At 30.8% G+C, this 23,270-nt stretch overlaps 1 protein-coding gene across 1 annotated transcript in view; it reads left to right on the forward strand.

Moving 5' to 3' along the window:
• Positions 1-23,270, forward strand: part of LOC115877591 (probable cytochrome P450 4d14) — a 48,342-nt gene that overhangs the window by 3,664 nt on the left and 21,408 nt on the right. Inside the window, exons 2-3 of the mRNA XM_030893838.1 lie at positions 19,986-20,186; positions 22,874-23,059. Coding sequence (XP_030749698.1) covers positions 19,986-20,186; positions 22,874-23,059 — 387 coding nt within the window. The remainder of the gene's footprint in view (positions 1-19,985; positions 20,187-22,873; positions 23,060-23,270) is intronic.

A 23,270-nucleotide genomic window follows, 5' to 3' on the forward strand; every position in this document is an offset into this window, starting at 1 on the left:
GTAGTTCTCTATTTGACTCGTATCACCACTTGTTGGGAATGTTATTCTTTATTTTTTTATAATTAAATTCTTACTAAGTTGTTATTACTTTTTATTTTTAAACTTTTAATACAAAATATAAATTTAGCAGTATTACGTCTATGAAAATTTTTTATGAATGTTCCCGGTCCCTTCTGTGACCGTGCTTTTATGAGAATGCCCTCTCCGAAAATCCACGGGCGTACCTACTATTTCTTAATAATATTTTCAGGTAGGTTTGCAAAGGGACAAACATGACCATTTCTTAAGTAAATAGAAACCAGACATCGCGTCTGAAAGTAAACGAATTACAAAGGAAAACTAAAAATGATGCAACTATTTATGACTATTTCTTCCAAATTTCATCTTAAGGTAATGGTTCTGTTTATTTGCATCACCCATCTTTCTGAGAAGAATAATAATGTTGATGGTATTTTTCGTACCTTAAATTCTTTAGGCATAGCCGTAGAATAAGGGTAAAAATAATATTTTATACAATTTGTCGAATATACATATACATATAACCATATTAAATGTATGTTCACAACACCTCCCCCCTTAATGAGAGATTTCATGAGGTGAAAGTGATATGAAATCTCAAAACAAATGTTTATATAATTAATTAGTATAACTCAGATGGAAATGAATAAAAGTACATATATAAAAGTATTATACAAGTCTTAACTACTAATTATAACTAACTTACATTCTAACTTAACTAACATTTTTTTTTATAACTATTGCAGATTTAAAAATGTATCAAATGCGGAAATTATTTTTCTTTTAATGGTCGCCTTGATGGTACATACCCAATGGGTCTGCGCGAGGGCGCCTGTAAATTAACATTCTCTTCTTCGGAGTTTTCATAGTTACCTACATTTTCAGAGTTTTGGCTAATATTACGATTATAATGAGCAACATATCTATCACTATTTCTAGAAGATGGTTCCACAGACTGATTAACTCTAATGCATAAGTTTGGAATAATTCCGCAACAGGCTGTCTTGTTAGTACATTTTGTATACAATTTATAAATAATAAAAATAATAGCAAGAAGAGCTAAGATATAGGCAATTACAGATGCTGGAAATGTATAATTGTTTACAAGTTTCCTTTTTAGAATTTCATCACCTAACTTTTCAATATCTTCTAGCTTATGGCTCGCTACATTAAGTTCGGGGATGTGCTTTGTTAATTTCCTATAATGTTCGTTGAGAAATATTTCACTAATGTTTATTTTTTCTTCCTTTATCCTTTCGCAACAATTATCACTAATGTCGAATGGTGGAATAAAATCACTTGAAATATTGGACTGGACTGTATTTCCATGAGGGATTAGCATTGATGATGCGCTATAAGCTTTACATTGTTTACCTATAGTGACACTACCGCAATTTTTTAGTATTACATCTACGTGATTTTTTTTATTATTACATGATATCGTAAGAGTTTCTGGATGAGGAACTGCAAATAACCAAGTGTTACTGGTTTGTAGTTGAATAAAAATTGCTCTATCTGACTGAATTATACGTTTGTCACAGATATCAGGTATGATATTTGTGAATTGCAATAATTTAACTTCGCAATTATCTGCCAAATGAGCAAGAGAAACTGGTTTTTGTTGCTTGCAAATAAATTTATTTTCTATAATTTTTAAACAAGTATTAAATTCTATTTCCGACAGTGTAATAAACTGCTGTTTGCTTTCGTCAATTGCTATATATTTAGATGAGGGTTGAATTAATATAAACTGGTTATTTGACATTAATTTTGGAAAGGGTGATATTTTATAAATATAGAATAAATTTGTTTCAATTAAAGGGATGTTTATAATATATATTAATCGTTTGTTTTCGAAATAAACTTGCAACTCGATAACATTTAGAATGAGATTTGCATTGAGCGGATCTAATGGTACAGGAAATTCTAATCCATGAGGTAGAGATTCGGACACATCTTTTAATTCGTTAATTAACCTTAATGGCGTTAATATTGAGGGGTGTAAAACTCCCTTTCTTGCTACTAAAATAGCATTCGTAATCGTCATGATTTCTAATTGTAATTGATTTAGCATCATATTTAAAATAGTGACGTGTTCTTCTATGCCGGTTTTTATATATAGAAAATGAAAATTTTCTTTGACTTTGCTTAATTCATCGCTAATCTTTTTTATATTATTTTTTAATAAATTTTCGTTAAAATCTAAAGTTCCAATAGTATTATTGAAATTAATTATTGTTGATTGAACAATTTTTGTTTGTTCTTTTAAAAGTTGAAGGACTGAAGTTTCGTCTTTATTCATTTGTGAAATTTTATCATTATAGTATTTAGCATCTTCTTCATCTAAAACGCCGAATAAAACTTTAGTTGCTTTTCCTACAATATTGAACCAACCTCGTTTTTGTCTACTTTCTGATAAATGACTATGACCGATCAATTCGTGTAAGACTTCTAGTTCTTTTTCAATTTTTTCGAAAGTGTATTTAGAACTTTTCAAAAATAACTGACAAATATAATAGTGATATTGAGCATTCTCATTATTGCATAAATCTGTAGTATACTTACGGTAATTCTTTAATGATAATAACTTATTACTAATATTTTCTAATTCTACAAAAGTTACTAGTTTCCATTTGTTATTAAAAAACCTTAGTTCGCCCAGGTGCTCAAAGTGTATTCCAGGGTTCAAGTCATAAGTGGTTATATTGTATTCTGAGTGGACTACTGCTAGGATACTGGTAATTATTATAAATAAATTAACCCTAAAACAAAATATATATACTAATAATAAGCTAATTAAAATTTATTAATTCTAGTTTTTATAATCTATATATACTGATTATGTTTAGTTTTAATAATAAAAATATTTTAATCTATTTGCATGAATAGTTTGTTTATTTTTTCCTTTTTGAATTGTATAATTTACATCTGATATTTTTTTTATAATGGTATATGGACCAATCCATAAGGCGGAAAGTTTTTTACTTCTGCCACGTCGAACTGATTCGTCGTAAAGTAACACTTTGTCACCAATTTCGAATATTCTGGTATAACTGTTTTTATCGTAATTATTTTTTGATATGTTTTTACATTTTAATAAGTTTTCTTTAGCTAATTGATTAGAATGTTGCATTTTTTGTTTAAGATTGTTTATGAAATCATCATAAGTATAATTGACTTTAGGTGGTTGTTTAACTGATGTTGGTAATGTAGGAATATGTCCGAATAAAAGTTCAAATGGAGAAAATTGTGTAGCAGTGTGAGGTGTAGTATTATATGTAAATGTTGCATAGGGAATCCAATTATCCCAGTCTGTTTGAGATGTCTTAATGAAGTGTCTTAAATATTCTTCTAGAACTTTATGAGAGCGTTCTAGTGCTCCGTTTGACTCTGGGTGATAACTTGTTGTTTGGATCTTTTTTATCTTTAAAAACTTGCAAGTACTTTTAAAAATATCACTTAAAAAATTTGACCCCTGATCTGTGACTAGCATGTCAGGTATTCCGTAAATGCATATAATATTCGTTACAAAATGATGCGCTACAGTTACAGCTTCTTGATTTCTCATAGGTATATTAATTATATATTTTGTTAAATCATCCTGAAAGGTTAATATGTATTTGTGACCATTTTCGGTTTCTGGTAGTGGTCCAACTATATCTAAAAAACATTTTTCGAACGGTTTTGATGCCGTGGTCGTAATTACCATAGGCATTTTTGTTTTTCGAGACTGTTTATTTTTTTGACAAAGTTCACATTTTTTTATAAACTCTTTTATGTCTTTTTTCATACCTTTCCATGTATATAATTGAGATAATTTTTTATATGTGCGGGATGACCCTTGATGACCTCCTAATGGACAATTGTGATTTTCATTTAATAATACAACTTTTTCAGCATCTGAGGGGTTGATAAGACTGTTGTTAAATATTGTAATTTCTGAATAGAGGTCTTTAAAAATATATCTTATCATAGGAAGAACGATTTCCCATTTGACTAATGAGTTGTAATGATATTTTATAAATGATAGTTCGGTTTTTTCGTTGGATATAATATTTCGTAAAGTTAGTAAGCAAGACCAAATATTTTCATAATTAATATCACTGAATGTATTTTCGTTGTCTGTTAATAGAAATATATTACAATTATTTTGTTGATACTGAAAAACTGACGGCATGTCTAAAGGATTTGTGTTATCGTAATGTTCTAAAAATGTATTAATTTGTTTATTTTTTTCTAGAATTTTAAAGTCGTTTTTGTTGAATAATTTTGGCAAAAATAAAACTATAGGTATAAGTTGTGGTGTTTCAAACAGATTTGTGTTTTTTTCTTTGACTTTGGAATTAATAATTATATGGCTTTCGAGATGTGTTTTAAAATTATCATAATTGGTAATAATAGAATTGACATTTGTTGTGCTAACTATTCTACTCAATGCATCAGCATTTGTATTAATCTTTCCAGCTTTATAAATTATTTCATAGTCATATTCTTCAAGTTTTATTCTAAAACGCGTCAAACGAGAACCAGGGTCTTTGATATTAAATATATAGAGTAGGGGTTTGTGATCTGTAACAATTTTAAATCTTGTGCCAAAAATATATGGACGGAAATGTTTTACTGCCCAGACGATTGCAGTTAGCTCTTTTTCTGAAGTTGAATAATTTTGTTCTGCTTTATTTAGAGTTCTACTAGCAAACGCTATTGGACGATCATGATTAACCTTACCCTGCGATAAAATTGCTCCTACTGCGAAATTACTCGCATCTGTTGTTATAATAAATTCTTTGGTAAAATCTGGGTATTGGAGAACAGGTGGAAAAGTTATACTATCTTTAAGAATTTGGAAAGAATTTTCGCATTTTATACCCCAATTAAAAACAGAATCTTTTTTTAATAATTCGGTTAAAGGTTTAGCAATTTTAGCGAAATTTTTGATAAATTTCCTATAATATCCTACAAGCCCTAAAAAAGATTTTATATCTTTAGGATTTTTAGGTTGCGGAAAGTTTGTTACACATTGAATTTTTGATGGATCTGGTTTAATGCCGTTTTCTGTAATAATGTGACCTAAGTATAAACATTCTTTTCGTAAAAACTGACACTTCGAAGGTTGAAGTTTTAAATTATGTTGTCTAAATCTTTGAAAAACTTCAATTAATCTATCGTTATGTTCATTTAAGTTGTTTGCATAAATTACTATATCATCTAAATAAATAAAGCATTTCATACCATTAAGACCGCTTAAAACTGTGTTCATGAGTCTTTGAAATGTGGCGGGAGCTCCTTTTAAACCGAAAGGCATTCTGTTATAAACGTAATGTCCTGTATTAGTGCTAAAAGCGGTTTTATTTTTATCTTTTTCGTCCATTTCTACCTGATGAAATCCACTAGTAAGATCTAAGGTAGTAAAATAATGAGATTTTCCTAACTGGTCTAAAATTTCTGCTATATTAGGTAGAGGATATGCGTTTCCAATGGTAATTTCATTTAACTTTCGAAAATCAACGCATACTCTAAATTTAGGTGATAATGGGTCGCTTTTCTTAGGAACAACTAGTAAAGGACTATTCCAAGGACTGTCCGAAGCGGAAATTACCCCGTCTTTTAACATTTGCTCAGTTTGTTCATTAATTATTTCTTTATGTTTGAAAGGCAATCTATAAGGTTTTACGTTAATAGGACCTTTATTACTTTCTGTCGGTATAGTGTGTTTTATTGTGTTGGTGCTTGTTAGTTTATCGCCTTCTAAGTAAAAAATATCGTTAAAATCTCTACAAATATCTAATACTGAATTAGTTTCTTCTTCATTTAATTGGTCTAGATTAATTTCTTTTCTTATTTTAGCAAAACGATCGATAATGTCATAATTATATGTTTCTATAAATTCGTACTCATTAAAAGAAATAGGTTCGACATTCACTCTAGGTGTATGGATAGTTTGAGCTTCATTAGAAATATTTAATATGCTAACTAAACATTTATAGTTCTGGACTTTTGTTAGGCTTGACCCTAGATATAAATGTTCGGATAATTGTTTTGAAACTACTATGCCTTCGGACGAAGATAAATTAGCTAGAGCAGGTACAATAATTTGACATCTCGCGGGAATTATTGTAGTTGCTTCTGACGGCAAAATTTTAAAAAAATTGTCTTCAAAATTAATGACTCCGTCTTCGTAATTTATTTTGGCTTTATACTTTTGCAAAAAATCGCGTCCTAATAGTCCATCACTTTTAATCGGTATACTATCTGGCACAATGTGAAAAGGATGAGTTATTGCTTTGTTATTGTTTAATTTAATTGGGATGTTACAAACACCTTTAGTAAATACAGGTTCTTTACTTATACCTTTTAATTCTATAATGCAAGTTTTATTTAATTTTAGATTATTTTGTAATAAGATACATTCTTTCAATAAAGATATATCTGCCCCTGTATCTAATAAAAGATGTAATTCTTTATCTTTTATATCTAAAGAAGGGATTTTAATTATCTCTAATTGTTGGTAACTATCGGAAAATAATACTGATTTATGCGGTATGTCAATTAAGTTTTGCTCAATTTTAATTTTATTTTTATGCTCAGGTAGTGTGTAATTCATAGAACAGCTATTATCTAATTTTAAGAAGCGCTTAATCGGCTGCTCGCGACCAAGGCTTCGCTCTCGTTTCCCGAAAAATTTTGAGATGTGCTCGGTTCTGAAAAATAATTATCTGCTGAATTGATTAACGACTGAGAATTTATAGTTTGAATTTGTTGTGGTGATCTATTATTTGAACTATTAAAATTGGTAGTACTGGATTCATTATTGTAATTAGAAAAATTTTGAGATTGTTGAGGTATCGAAACATTTTGCTGCCGTTGAGGAACTTGTGAGTTATTAAAATTTCTTGGATTCTGAGAATATCTATTATTGTAATTTGAACGAGGATTATTACTGTTATAATTGTTACCATAATTACGATTATAATTACGCACGTCGTTGTTCTGATTAAAATTTTGATTGTTGTAGTTTCGATTAGTGAAACGTCCTTGATTATATTGTACTGTATTTACGTCTTGTCTATTTGAAAAATTATTATTGCTATTAAAATTTTGCGGTGGGCGTGTCTGATTATTGCTAGGTACATTTCTATTATATGAGTTACTATTTTGTTCGTATTGCCTAAGCTGTCTACACTGTGATGTTAAATGATTATTTTTAAAACAAAATAAACAGGAATTATTAGAAGAATGATTATTTAATTGTCTATTTCCACGCTCTACAAAACCTATATTTTTAAAATGCGAGTTTTTAAACCTGTCATTATTCTCAAGTTCCATTTCAATTGCTAATGATAAAGCTTTATCTAAATATGTAGTATTTTCGGCAATAATACGCATTTGAATTTTTTCATCGTTGAGTCCTTTTCTAAAAGTATTGACTAAAATGGAGTTTAAATTTTCTATTAAAACAGTAGCTTCGTTATTTGCATAATTTAAGTGACACGTTTCTTTATATTTATTAAAGAGAATTTGTAATCTATCGCCATATTCTTTTACAGTTTCCTAAAATGTTGCTTTATATTCATTATTTGTGTTAGAAAATGCGATGGTGGTGTTTATCAGTAAAGTGCTCTAATAAGAAATCTTTTAGTTCTTCCCAATTTGAAACTGTTTATATTGTGTTACCTCTTGTGCCTTCCCTTTTAATTTAGTACCAAAAATTAAATCTACTAGTAATTCTTTTGATCCACTTTGACAATTTTTAATATTGAATCACAATTTTTTAAGAAAAATTGGAGTGAATTTGCGTCACCCTGACCATCAAATGAATTTATTAAATTCAGAACATCAGTTGCGTCTTTACCTCCTGCCATTATTATATTTTATTAATGATTTATTACTTTAGTTTAGAATTATTATTTATTTTTATAGATGTATTTTTAGTTTGAAGAGAGAAAAAAATATTTACGAATTTTAAGCAATATTTTTTTTTTTTTTATTTGCAGCCCAGAATTATTATTGTCTTAACTTAAATCTAACTAACTAAAATCAGAAGAAAAACAGTAGCGTCACAATACAGTAAACAAATGAAAGACTTACCCCGTCATCATCTGGTGAAAACAAAGCTTCCCTGGAGACTTTGCTGCTGCGTCTGGCGCTCCTTCAGTGTCCCCAATGTCTACGTCTCGTGTCGGGCTTCTTGCTGCTTCTTGGTGCACCTTCAAGAACTGCCCGTTGCCTCTATCTTCTTCCAAAAACTGGTAGGTTTTCTGCTGCGTCTGGCGCACCTTCAGGAAACCTTGGTAGTTTTTACCGCTGCCACCAATGTAAATGTGATCCTGGATTGGACCACCGTCGTCACCAATCTTGTAGTCGCTGCCACCAAATGTTGTAGTTCTCTATTTGACTCGTATCACCACTTGTTGGGAATGTTATTCTTTATTTTTTTTATAATTAAATTCTTACTAAGTTGTTATTACTTTTTATTTTTAAACTTTTAATACAAAATATAAATTTAGCAGTATTACGTCTATGAAAAATTTTTATGAATGTTCCCGGTCCCTTCTGTGACCGTGCTTTTATGAGAATGCCCTCTCCGAAAATCCACGGGCGTACCTACTATTTCTTAATAATATTTTCAGGTAGGTTTGCAAAGGACAAACATGACCATTTCTTAAGTAAATAGAAACCAGACATCGCGTCTGAAAGTAAACGAATTACAAAGGAAAACTAAAAATGATGCAACTATTTATGACTATTTCTTCCAAATTTCATCTTAAGGTAATGGTTCTGTTTATTTGCATCACCCATCTTTCTGAGAAGAATAATAATGTTGATGGTATTTTTCGTACCTTAAATTCTTTAGGCATAGCCGTAGAATAAGGGTAAAAATAATATTTTATACAATTTGTCGAATATACATATACATATAACCATATTAAATGTATGTTCACAACAGTTTTTACCATTTGAATATTGTTGTAAATAATAATTATTATCATTTAATTAGTGCTAGCTTGTCAAAATTCACAACACGGCGAAATTTCAACAAAATCGGCCAACGGATCTTTGAAATATTAATAAAAAAAAATGTCTATTAGGACTTGACACCCTGTATCTTTAAAATTATGCATTTCCGGACACATGTTTATATTAACTTTTTACCTTAAAAACACAAAGAATCACCTTCTGAAGTTGGCCAGATACTTAATTAACAGCCTGTATTTAAAAATGGCTAGCTAGCGATTTTGTAAGTACAGCTATGTTTATTTTAATAGAAAAAAAATACATTTAATAAAAAATAAACAAACCCATAATTCAATTACTATACACTAATTAATTGATTTTAAATGTATCTAAATAGGCACTTTAATAATTGAAAAATGGACATGAGCACTTCATAGAGTATACCAAATATGTAAAAAAAATCCAATAAATAAACCACAAATGGCACATTAAAATCTGCATTATCTGAAATCAAACTATAGGTACCTAAACGGCCAATCAGTCAGACAACAGTCACAAGACGCCGACATCGATAACGCGATGAGCAGTTTTTAATAATTATTACTTCAAGTAGCATTCCTTCAAATAAATTTTAATTTAAGTATTGTTAATACATATAGTCATATTAATGATTATAGCCTGTATGATTTCTAAAATAAAAAAATCCAGCGTGTTTTTTATCAGAATAATTATTAAATGATGTATATAATAGTTAATACATATTAACTTCGTAAAGTGTTATTTTTAATATAATTATGGATTTTAATAATTAAATAATTATCTTAAGTTTAAATTGTGGTAAACTTGTTATGAGTTTCAATCATTTATATTTAAAATCTTAGGGAAGGCAATATAGATTTTAGGCAGAAGAACTCAAGAGAAGGACTGTGTAATTAGTAATTAAAATTTTACATTTTTTTTTACTTGCCATTTTTCTTGTCTTTCACGTTGCACGTTCACTCTTCGTTGTGTCACACACAATCTGAATTTCGGATATGATGCAGAACTGATAAATTAGACCAAATATATTAATTGCAAGGTATGCAAAGAATTATTTTTGTTAACTTTGCAAATACTTAAGGCATGCAATAATTTTTAAAAAATTTGACGTGAGATTACTTTTTTGGACATTGACTCATTACTCAATTGGACATACTGAATGTAAACTAGGAATACATAGTTGCTGCAGTCGATAATATATTTTGCTGCTTATTTTCCTCATAACAAAAACCCGTCAATACCGCTACTTACATTATGGGCACCTTTTTATACTTAAATCTCTTAATGATTTTTAAAAATACATATGTAGGTACATACTATAAGTAGTGGTTGTCACGGTTTTTTTTTATTAGGTATGATGAAAAGAAGCTGCAAACTAAATTATCGTTGGAGCCAACTATATTTTAATTTATTTTTATTTACAGTAACTATGCACGGTAGGGGTTCAAAATATGCCTATACTGTGAGGCAACTCAATTCGAGTATAAATTAACACTTACATTCCAAGTATCTTCTTGGTCTACCGGCACCCCGTTCATCCTTATTCCATCATTTCTATAAAAAATAGTATGATTTATAACTTTTAATTTTTATTGAGAAAATTGGTGAAATTTTGTACGGCGAATTTAAATTTATGGGCCCTCCAGAAATTTACACCGTAAGTTCGAATATTAGTTAGGAACACCCAGGTAATAGCCGGAAATATGCTAAAGAAGGGGTGAGTTTAGATTAGAAATAAGTTTTAGTTGGTTTTGCATTAATAAAAATATAGACCTAATCTAAACTTAACCGAAACTGACCCACTTTTTGGTATATTTCGGGCCCCTACGTGGGCAACTCTACGTTTAACCATTATTTGGGATTTTACGGTAACATAATACGCATTCTGATTGGTTTAATCTGGCTCCATAACAAAACTGTGGGTTCGAAGTGCTATTGCAAATTAATGCAATTAATTCTATGTATACACTTTTATATAAAGCCTTCACGATAAAAATTAAATATCAAAATTATTTAAAGTTGCGAACGCTTCACTTGTTCACTATACATATCTGGAATATATTTGCGAATGGCGATCAGCGATAAGATGATGCGTCCAAACCTGGGGAGACGAGCGTGAGACATTCCAAATTCGCTGTGTGGACGAGTCTCGCGAGAGCGTCGCGAGTCAACCCACGGAGCCTCCTTGCTATCCGTCCCCTGTCGGTTTTCCAACGGCCGAGAGATCAAAGAAAGCTCGAAAGTCTGGACGTGTTTTTGGTAGGCCCGCCCGACTGCGAGATATTAGCTCTGATTTATAAATTTCGACCGTTTAAAATTAAGTAATCTCAAATTTTTAAATCGTACACCGTATGTATTATCATTTTTTCTGTTAGAATTTACAAATTTTATGTCACTGATAATTTTTACCCTACCGAAATCCAACATTTCTTTAAACAAATTGAATTATTACATCTATTAATTTTAGATATATAATATCAAAAAATGGCAAGAAAAGTTACCGAATTGTATGTATGTATAACCCAATAATAAAATAAAAAATAGGGTATTCCCATTAGAAAATATGTTATATCCGCAACACTTTTTTGAATTACCCTGTATACTCTATAGTAATGTTAAAATGTGCTTCTTAACCTTACCAATAACTTTTTTATTTAACATTTTGTTCTAAAAACGTTAAAAAACGTATTATGTAAAAAACGTCGTGTAAGGGATAAAAGGGAAAACAGCCAAAAGGGGGAAAACCGACGATGAATACCATGTTATAGACCGAATATCATATTAAAGATACAAACATTTATTACTGTATGCGTTATTATTTGGCCATCGTTTGTTATATTCAATTGCAATTTAATATATGTTTGGCTTTCTTTCACTATAATGCCACTCGGCTTGTCTCGTGGCAGGTGGGCGTAAAAAATGAATAGAAAATGTCTCGCTCTCGTCTCGCTCTTGTCTCGCTCTTGTCTTGCTCTCGTCTCGCGCTGAGCTCGTCAGGTCTGGACGCACCATAGACTGTCGGAGTGGTGACGTCACGAATGTCAAATTGCTTTCCAAACAAGGTTTAGTTCTTTATATTTCTATTGAGCTCTTCCAAATGACGTCGCAAAATAATATAAAATGGAAAAAAAACAGGTGATTGCCGACAACCGCCGACTTGTATCTGGTATTTTCAATACGCCTATGATGGTTGCGCATGTTGCAAAATCTGTGAATTTTTTTCAAACATCTCAAAAATATTAACTTTTGTTATTTGAACGTCTAGGAATAAAAATAAAGCACTGTTACGCTTAAGCACAAAGTACAAAAATATATTATTAAACTGATATTAAGTGTCAAATTCAACGAGTGCACAAATTATTGCTCGATTACTGTTCGTATTATTTGCAATGTTTGAAATTGATTAAAAAATTATTTGTTATGTTTTAAAAGAAATAGCATGTTCTATTCGGAGTAAAAATGTACTTTTTGTGCCTCCCTGCAACGTCGGAATAGCTTTACGATGGTCCTTCAAAGGTACAGCATCGTCAAAAAAACTATAATTTTTACTCCTGATAAAACAATACACTATTGTTCGAGAATAGTCTTAAGTTGAGATTGAAATTAGTATGTATTATCTAATGTCAAAGTGTGAAGTACTTAACTGCAGATCATAATGTCGGTAGAAATTTGGAAACATACAATCGTTTTAAAAGAAAATAAATAAAACGACACATTTTCTGACAACGATTATAGATTCTCGGAAATGTAGATATATAGTCTCTATATCAGAAGAACCTAGTTCTGGCACTAAACTTTACGAATGATATGTATTCGAACAGCGAATTTTTTCACTTATTACATAAATCCCTACATTTAGCGGTCTATGGGATTCACACGAAATTACTTCAAAAATCGATCCAACATTTAAATTGATGAATAGATATTTTTATTATATAGTTTTATAACATTTACAATTATTTTTCGATTTATTATCTGTTATAGAAATATTTTTTCTAGTTTTCTATGACACGTTTTTATAACTTTTACAGTTATTTTTTGATTTATTATAAAGTAAAAATTCATTCAACAAATAACAAATAAAAAATGGCAAAAGCCCAGGAGAAGATCGTATTACACCTGAAATGCTGAAGATGGGCGGAAAACCACTAGTGGATGCCGTTGAGGTATTGTTAAATAAATGTCTGATGGAGGGTAGAATCCCGGACGCATGGAAAAACGCAGAAGTTGTGCTATTATACAAAAAAGGAGATTTTACAAATATAGAGAATTATAGACCAATAAGCCTTCCCTCGCATCTATACAAGCTCTTCACTAGGATTATCAACAACCGACTGTCTACGAAACTAGATTCATATCAGCCAATAGAACAGGCAGGCTTTCGAAAAGGTTTTAGTACCATCGATCATCTACAAACAATTAAAACAGTCATTGAAAAAACAACAGAATACAATATACCTCTACATTTAGCCTTTGTAGACTATAAAAAGCCTTTGACAGCATCGAAACCTGGTCATTTCTAGCTGCAATGGAGGACGCGAGAATTGATTCCAGATATTATTCCATTATTAAAAATATCTATGATAGTGCAACCTTCCAAGTTAAATTAGATGATGACCTCAAAACAGAAAAAATACTACTCGGCAAGGGCGTGAGACAAGGAGATACCATCTCTCCCAAGTTATTTACACTGGCACTGGAAAACGTCTTCAAGAAATTAGAATGGGAAAATAGAGGTCTAAACATCGATGGGGTACACCTTAGCCATCTGAGGTTCGCAGACGATATTGTCTTGCTGAGCACCGACATTCAAGAACTAAACACCATGCTAAATGAGCTAAATGATCAATCCCAGAAAATTGGCCTTAAAATGAACTTGAAGAAGACCAAGATAATGAGCAACAATATCCATAACATTACCGTGGACAACGTTATTATTGAAAACGTAGACCATTACATATATTTAGGTCATAAAATCAAGCTGGGCAAGGAAAACCAAAATACGGAGATCAAACGCAGGATTCATTTGGCATGGGTAGCATTTGGAAATATGAGCGATATTTTCAAGGATAAAAAGGTGCCCATGAACCTAAAGAAAAAGGCTTACGACAGCTGCATTCTACCTGTGCTTACGTATGGCTTAGAGACTATGGCAATTACTCGAAAAACAGCAGAACAACTACGAGTAGCACAAAGAGCCATGGAAAGAATCATGTTGGGCGTCACCATTAGGGAAAAAATACGGAATACCCACATACGTCAAAAAACAAAATTAATAGATGACGTTAAAAGAGTGGTTTGGTTTGAAGTCTGAAGTGGCAATGGATAGGACATGTGGCAAGACAGGATCCAGACCGATGGCCCCAAAAAGTAATCCTATGGAGACCTAGGGGAACAACAAGAAGTGTGGGCCGACCAAAAAAGAGATGGGTCGATGACGTCAGGACAGTGGCGGGAAGACAATGGATAAGATTGGCTAGAGATCGCGAAGCATGGAAAAACCTAGAAGAGGCCTATATCCAACACTGGATGGAACCAGGCTGAGAAAGAGAAGAGAAAGAGAAAGTAAAAATATTTTTTTTTAAATCACATGATTAAAATTAAAAATATCACTTAATTTAAATCACGATTTAAATCATGATTTAAATCATTTGATTTAAATCATGCCAACTCTGTGTTAAAGTCTTAATATATTTTTTTCTATTATAATTTTCTCCCAAGTACCTACTTTTAGCGATTATCAAATTTTGAGGGTAAAATTTACTAAAAGTGTTCCACATTTTAGAACTAAAAAAGTTTGGACAGAGTCACCAGGGACGTGGATATGGGTTATCACTGACATAGTTTTCTAAAAAAAACATGAGCGCTAGTGGTTTTTTTCCTCTTGTTAGCAAAATTGTATAAGCCGTTTAATGCCGAATAAAAGTTGTATCTTAATATTTTGTAAATTTCCATCTCCTTGATGAGATAAGCGCAATTTTATTTCAAAATTAATAAAATTAAAATAATAAATTATTTATTTAATGTATTTTAATATTAAATTTTATTAAAATCTATAACACTGATGTTCAGTGCTCGCTACAGCAAATTCAAGATTAAAATAATGGTATTTAAGGTAATTACAAAAGACCTTTTTTTTAAAGTAACTTAAGTTTAAAATTATGCATTTCCTAATTAAAATAAGTATTAATGATAATTTTAGCATGACATCTACTACCTATGTTTACAGAAACTTTTTTCATATATTTTATGAAGAATTATTGAGTACCTAATTATTTAATACTCCGGCCAGTTGATGACATTAATCTTTTTTAAAGGTTGCTATTAGTCCTGTATTAAGAGAAGTTAATAAAATTGTGTTTATTTAGGGTGGGTCAAAAATAAAAAAAAATAAATATCGACTATTTTTTTCACTTTATAGTACTCTGAAAAAAAGGTTGGTAGACATCTCAAAAAAATTCTCTCTAAGTATGAGCTCTTAATTTTAATAAGAAGGTCCTCCACCTTTCAGTTTTCTATTTTTTCCCTATAGTCCAATAAAATTGTCATTTGAAAAAAAAAATTACGGGCAAGCTGATTTTTTCACAGTTTGTCAGCGACTGTCTCCTAAGTGTAAAATAAACAAAATCGGAAGTTTTCCCCTTGCGGTTTTTGAGTAATAGAGGTGGTTTTTTAAAACTGTACTACAACAAAATAATTAGACGCAAATTGTACATAAGAACATTCTCTATAAGTTTGCCTAATGACTTTTTTTTATAAGTTTATTATTTCCGGACTTAGCGGCAGTTTCGTGAGCCCTTTGGGGTGGTTTTCAAAAAGTTTGTTTTACAGGAAATTGACCTGTATGAAAGCAGTTCATAATAAATGGACAAGCAACTTTTCCTCATGATTTTTTTTGTAGCTTCATTATTTTTGGAGATAGCTGGGATTTTTTATTTTTTATTTTTGATTTTTTTTGAGATTTTTGGGCGCTATCTCCAAAAATAGTCAAGTTACAAAAATAGTTCATAAGGCAAAGGTATACGTACTCTTACTTTGAACGAGTTTCCTAGGGTGAATTTGCTGAAAAAGGAGTAACATTCAAAACTACCCTATAATTTGTTCATGAACTGGACGCTATCTCCAAAACTAATAAAGCTACAAAAAAAAATTCATGAGGAAAAGTTGCTTGTCCATTTATTATGAACAACTTTCATACGAATCAATTTGCTGTAAAACAAACTTTTTGAAAACCACACCAAAGGGCTCATGAAACGGCCGCTAAGTCCGGAAATAATAGACTTATAAAAAAAATTCATTAGGCGAACTTATAGAGAATGTTCTTATGTACAATTTGCATCTAAATATTTGGACTACTATTATTAGATGTTAGATATTAGAGATAATAAAAGGTACAACTTGGAACAATGTGATTTTTATTTAACTAAAATAATTAATTAATACATGGAGAAAATAAAATCGTGTACGTTTTGTACGTGATACTCTTTCAGACTAACACAAAAATTCCACTACAATAATAAAAAATATAATATTAAAAGCAACTGCTAGGTATGCATTCTTGTCAAATTCCCCAAACCGAGAGCTGATGAAATATAAATCAAATAAACGTTTATTTTTAGACGCCGCGCCGCACAAAAACTGTTTATTTGAACTTAAATTATTATTGTTGCATATAAGATTTCCAACATTAGAAAGAAAAATTTATATTTTGGTATCTACTAATTGGAAAAAATATCTCGTCTCATATGTTTGTACGAAATTTAATTCTTTATAAAAAAGTTTCTTACAATTTTTTTTGTAACCCTCGCCGTTTGAAAGTTATTAAAGTTTGAAGTTTGATTATTTTAAGGCAGATTTCTTTTTTCTTATGAATTTTATAACTCGTTAACAAAAAAGTATTATGACACGCGAAACTCACGGTTTTGTAGGAAATTCACTGCTCTACAAAAAGGGTATCTTATGATTAGTCGATTAAATTAACCGTTTAAAAGATATTCATCGTCAAACTTCAATGCATAATAATTTTTTACAGTTTTTGATTAATAATTCGAACAATTCCAGTTTATTTTATGATTTTCGGGAAAATTTTTACAAATTTAAGTTTCTGTCGTGATACATCCTAGTACATCTTGTTACTTAATTTTTTTTTAACATAATTTCTTGATAATATGTCAACATAGGTAGTAGATTCAACATACGTCTGCGTTTTGTCCATTGTTATGTTTACTCAATCCTCTTATATGGCCGTGAGACATGGACTATTAAAATGAACACCATGAGACTGTTGGAAGCGTTTGAAATGTGGATCTACAGAAGACTCTTGAAAATACCCTGGACAGATCATGTACGCAATGAAGAGGTTCTTGGGAGGCTTAACAGGGACAGGGAATTAATTGCAAATATAAAAAAACGAAAGACAGCATGTGCCATGTCATGCGCAGTAGCAGAGCAAAGCTTCTGAAGTTGATTATGGAAGGAAAGGTAGAAGGCAGAAGAGGACTTGGGAGACGCAAGCACTCTTCGTTGAAAAACTTACGAGACTGGACTGGGCTGAACTCACACGAACTGTTTCGAGCTGCACAGGACAGACAGTGTTTCGCCGCGATTGTTGCCAACCTTCATTATAAGATGGTACTACAAGAAGAAGGTAGTAGATTATTCTTATCTTACTATTCTTAAAAATAAAATGGTTCCACCATGTGTCAAACGTATCGGTCCTTGAAAAAGCTAGCTGCAAGACGCGTTGAAGTCATGATTACAGAATCCCGCTTAAGATGGGCTGGTCACGTAAATCTCTGCTTTACGGTGAGCTTGTAAGGGGTAAGAGGAAACCGGGTGGACAACTCAAAAGGTACAAGGATATTTTCCACGAAAACTTAAAGGGGATAAACATGCAGAATGAGTGGGAAGAAGCAGCGCACAATAGATCGCAATGGAGAATAATTGTAAACTCAGTTAACAGCGACAACCAAAAAATAAAGAGGCGACAAAGCAATGAGATGTTTGAATGTTCGGAGTGCGGAAGAGAGATAACATCACGTATCGGGTTTTTCAGTTACAGAAAAGCTCATGAAAGAAAACGCCTTGCGTAACCATCTTCTGATGCGAGTCAAATACTCGTCAGTGAGTAATGGCAGTATATGTATATGTAGTAAATTAAATGTACAGGGTGGGTCAAATTCGACGCTTTTAAATGGAAACACTCTTTTCTATAGGAGATAGACAAAAACTAATATCGGTATCTGGAGCTCAATTTTTGTCAAAAACATGATGGTGAAAACCGCATATCGATATCTGTTACCGTTTCGGAGTTACGGGGTGTTTTTTAAAAATATGCATTTTTAACAAATCGCTGTAACTTTTTTGCTATGGAAAATTTTGTATTTTTATGAAAACATTTCCAAAGCACCTTTTTACGTAGAATGTAATGGTTTAAGTATATATTTTTTGAAATTAATAATTTAAGAATTATCAACAGAAAATTTGATTTTTTTATATGGGACACCCTGTATACTTTTAATTTATTGAAAAGAATTTAAAATTACCTTTCCAAAAATATTACACACATGATATTATTATTTTGCTCGATTCTTTTCGAGATATAGAGTATATAAAAATTCGCCCGCTTTAAATAAGTAGGTTTTGAACGGCACCGGCTGTAATGCAAAAAAACTCTAGCTGTGAGCATCAATTAAAACGAAAATGATATTTGAGAGATGCCGAATTTTATAACAATTTAAAATATATTTAACCAACATCAACACATTTAAACTATATCTAATAACAATAAAAATAAACAGCAAACCAAGACATGAGATTTTGCTACAGGTTTTCAACATATCGACCGTCTACTGTTATGGACATACGGGGCAGTTTTTGAACATTTCTCGCGGAATTCATTAACTCAGTGGGGTGAAAGATACCGTCTCGTAACTGCTACGTATTTCTAATTATTTTCTAGATTATACGGAAGAATAAGGAACCTTTATTCTTCCGCAAATATATCCATAGGATTAAATCCATAAGCACTAAGTCAGGCGGCCTCGACGGCCAACGGCTGGGAATTCGGTTAGCTATTCAATTATTCTTGAAATTGGGTGCAAAAAATGCTGATAACTTCAGCGTTCAGAGGCGGTGCGTCGTCTTGCTGGAAAAATATGTTTTCGAGTTCCATTAAGGGCATATCATCAATAAGGGGTCCAAAGCCTACTAGTTAAAATTGGCGAACTTTTAAAAATTCTGTATTTCGAAGGGGATTATAATAAAATTTCAAGTGTGCTATATTTTTGGAAAGGTAATTTTAACTTCTTTTCAGTTAATTAAAAATATAGAGAGTGTCCCAAATAAAAAATCAATTTTTCTGTTGATAACTCTTAAATAATTAATTTAAAAAAAATTATACTTAAACCATTAAATTCTACGTAAAAAAGTGCTTTGGAAATGTTTTCATAGAAATACAAAATTTTCCATAGCAAAAAAGTTACAGCGATTTATTAAAAATGCACATTTTTAAAAAACACCCCGTAACTCCGAAACGGTAACAGATATTGATGTGCGGTTTTCATCATCATGTTTTTGATGAAAATTGAGCTCCAGACACCGATATTAGTTTTCGTCTATTTCCTATAGAAACGGGTGTTTCCATTTAAAAGCGTCGAATTTGACCCACTCTGTACAAGAAAGGAGACCCAGAAAAGATCCAGTGGTTCTGAAAATTTAAGCAAAAACATTTTTTTTCGAAATTTCCGAAGTAAAATATCACTGTTATTTTGGAGTTATGTAAAAAACGGTAAAGAGAAAATATTATGTTTCTTTTATCGAGATCTACCAGGCCTGAAAATATTGGTACTTATTTAAGACTCACCCTGTATATAGCTTTACAGTTATATATCCTACTTATGTTTTAGCTAATTCCATATAATACAATCTCAAATTAACTATCATTAACATAATAATATATTAAAATATTTCAGTATATTTGGGGGTAGTATGCAAATGGCTAAAGAATCATGGAGATACAATAGTGGTACACGATGGTCCACTGAGTTGGGCTGTCATCACAATAGACTATGACTTTTCTGAATTAATTTACAGTTCGTCAGTCCAGATTGACAAGTCCTGTCAGTATTCGTTCCTTAGTGGATGGTTAGGAGAAGGACTGCTCACCAGTACAGGTAAAATTATAACAATAACAACATACGATCGAAAAAAAAAATGGTGTCAAAGGTCGATGGTAATTTTAGCGAGGTCAAACCCTAGATATCATTTACTTGATCCGTATTCTTTTTTATTTTATAAAGGCTCTTACTGCCACTTGCCCATAAGAATGTAATTTATTTTTATATTGATTAAAAATTATTTTTAAATGGTGTAATTTAAAATTCCAGAATTTTTGTTTGAAATAGATATGTTGGTCTGAAAACGTTCTATCCTTTTTTAATCTGTCTATAATTATATATTATATAATAGCTCTAAAAGCCTAAAAGACTCATTGTTGGCTTGATAAAAAAAAAACTTTGACTTGACTCAAAAAGGGCTTGATTTGTTATTTTTCTCTATTTGTTTCTGTCTTTCGCTTTTATTCCCCACCCATCCACTCTTATCCATCTCAAGTCCTCTTTTACATGCTTTTTCCACCTGATTCTCGGTCTACCCCTCTTTCTCTTTCCACCTATTTCACGTTTTATTATCACTCTAGGAATTCTTGCTTCAGCCATTCTTTCAATGTGTCCCAGCCATCTCAGTCTTTGTGCTCTTGCTACTTCCGTTATACTCGATGCCCGATATAGTTGCTTTAATTCTTCATTTGTTCTTCTGGTCCATTTGTTGTCTATCCTCTTTCCTCCAAAAATCTTCCTCAGTATTTTTCTTTCCCAAATCTCTAGCCTCGAACTTTCCGTTGCATTGAACGTCTACGTTTCACATGCATACAGCACTATTGGTCTACTCATTGTTTGGTACATTCTGATTTTTAAACTTCTAGAAATGTTTTTACTCTTAATAATTCTCTGTAATGCTGACACATCTATTTCCTGCTATGATTCTTGCCATAATTTATTAGAAATACGGCTCCTAGATATGTGACTGTATCTACTTCCTCAAACTTGTATCGTTTACCTCTCTCAGAATTCAATTGTAGACATCTTCCCTTCTCAAAATCCCTATTTGACCACTCCATAAATTTCGTTTTCTTCTCATTAAACACTGTCTATAATTATTAGTGTTAATTTTTGACAAATTTTATGTCAATTTTTGTTAAACGACGTCTAGTGTTTTTTTTTCAAAGTTATACGATCTGAGTTACAGCTACCAGCCATTTTTAGTTGGTCACCCGGTACATTTTTAAAAATAAAACTACACAAATTGGTCCAGCAGATATTAAGTAATGCTGATAAAACCAAATTTTGTAATACATCATACTGACAGCCATGAAAAAAAAACAAATAAAATATTTTTAAATATACATTATCCAAGAGTAATATAATTTTATGTCAAACAAATGACTAATTTATGGAAGCTATTAAAAATGATATTGTTAACTGCTAATTAGTAATTATTAATTGAATTTTTTATCAAGGACAATTTGGAACTTTTTGATGTAATATTTAAATTATAAACATTTAGTAAAAATATCTTTACTTTAAGAATGTCAAAACATTTTGTCTTGTTGACATTAATATCTCCTTCGCATTTCTACTTGAACTGATATATAGGGTGATTCACGGCGATAGCACGTTAGATTTTTATGGAGAACCGGTCATAGAATTTTTTGGAAAATTTGGATTTTTAGAAAAAGGCACCTGCTCCATCTGTCTAAAATATTTTCAGCGTTACCATGCGCATCATTTTAAAAGAGGTAGCATATTTCTTATTTTAATAGAACATCCAAGCCAACTTAATTTATTATTTAATAAATATTAAATTTAGTAAATTAAATTTAAATAACAATGAGGATTTAGGAATTATTTTGGCATATTTTAATCTATTTTAAGAATTAATGTATGCCTTACTAAATATACAACAATAGTTTTTGTGACTTAATCTTAATATTTTATAATTTCAAAAAATTTTGGAATAATAATTGGTCTAATTCATAATTAAATAAAAAAATTGAACTAAAAGTCGAGCAACGACAGTATTAAACAATAAGGTATGTGTCCTCGGATTGTTTCAAGTAAAAAAAGGTTTTTTCTTGTAAAGACAAAGTCCTGAAAATTAAAAGACATTTCTATAGTGACAGAATTTCGATTTCATTTTTTGATAGATGGTTAATATTAATTTTGATTAACTGAAGCATTGAACTAAATAAATTTTGTGCTTCTTTTAACATTTTAAAACAGCAAAAAATATAACTTTAATTAAAATTTCAACAATTTATTAAACAATGAAACCGAGATTATATTGCCGTACGCGTTTTGATTTTTAGGACTTGAAAAATAATACAATAAAATAGATAAAAATTCAAATATATTTTTATGATCTTTTTTAATTTTCTCTAAAACGGTATGAAAATTTGGAAAAGTATAAATGTGGTTAATCATTTTAGAACAAGCAAAATCTTTTATGTAGAATGCATTTTTCCCAAAATATCAACAATAAAAAAGTTTTTCTTCTTGTAAAGATAATCCGGGGACATACTGTTATAAATTTTTTTCGAAAATGTTTTAAAGATATATCCAAGATCCAAGAATAGGTCCAAGCATCACCCATTTAAATATTAGAATGTCAATAATGTAAAGTCAACACCCTGTAAACTGAATTTGAGTTAAAACCGTTCAACATTGACCTTGTGAAAAATAAGAATAGTAACTCACAAGTTGTTACGAATATATGCATATTCTACACTTCCATTTTGTTAAAGGTAGCAAATGGAAGAGCCATAGGAAAGTTATCACTCCGTCATTCCATTTTTCCATATTGCCAAAATTTATAGATATTTTCGAACGTGTCAATAAAAAGTTAATTGATAAACTGGAAACGAAAGTTGGCGAAGGAAGCATTGAAATATCTCAGCTAATTTCGTTATGTACTCTGGATATAATTTGTGGTAAGTAATAATCTGAAATTTGAAAGAATTTTTATATTTTCAAGAATTAAAACTATTAACAACCAAACTAAACAAATACTAAAAACAGAATTAAATAAATGTTTATAAATAAAAAAGTACTTTCACTAAACATTATCTTTTAAGTAAGAATTTTACATAGAATCTTTCAAGTCCTCTGTGGCCGCGTGGTTAAAGCGTTAGGACTTTACGC

Source organism: Sitophilus oryzae, unplaced genomic scaffold (genome assembly GCF_002938485.1).
Source record: "Sitophilus oryzae breed Bouriz unplaced genomic scaffold, Soryzae_2.0 scaffold_1494_pilon_pilon, whole genome shotgun sequence".
In the NCBI taxonomy this organism is placed as follows: Eukaryota; Metazoa; Arthropoda; class Insecta; order Coleoptera; family Curculionidae; genus Sitophilus; species Sitophilus oryzae.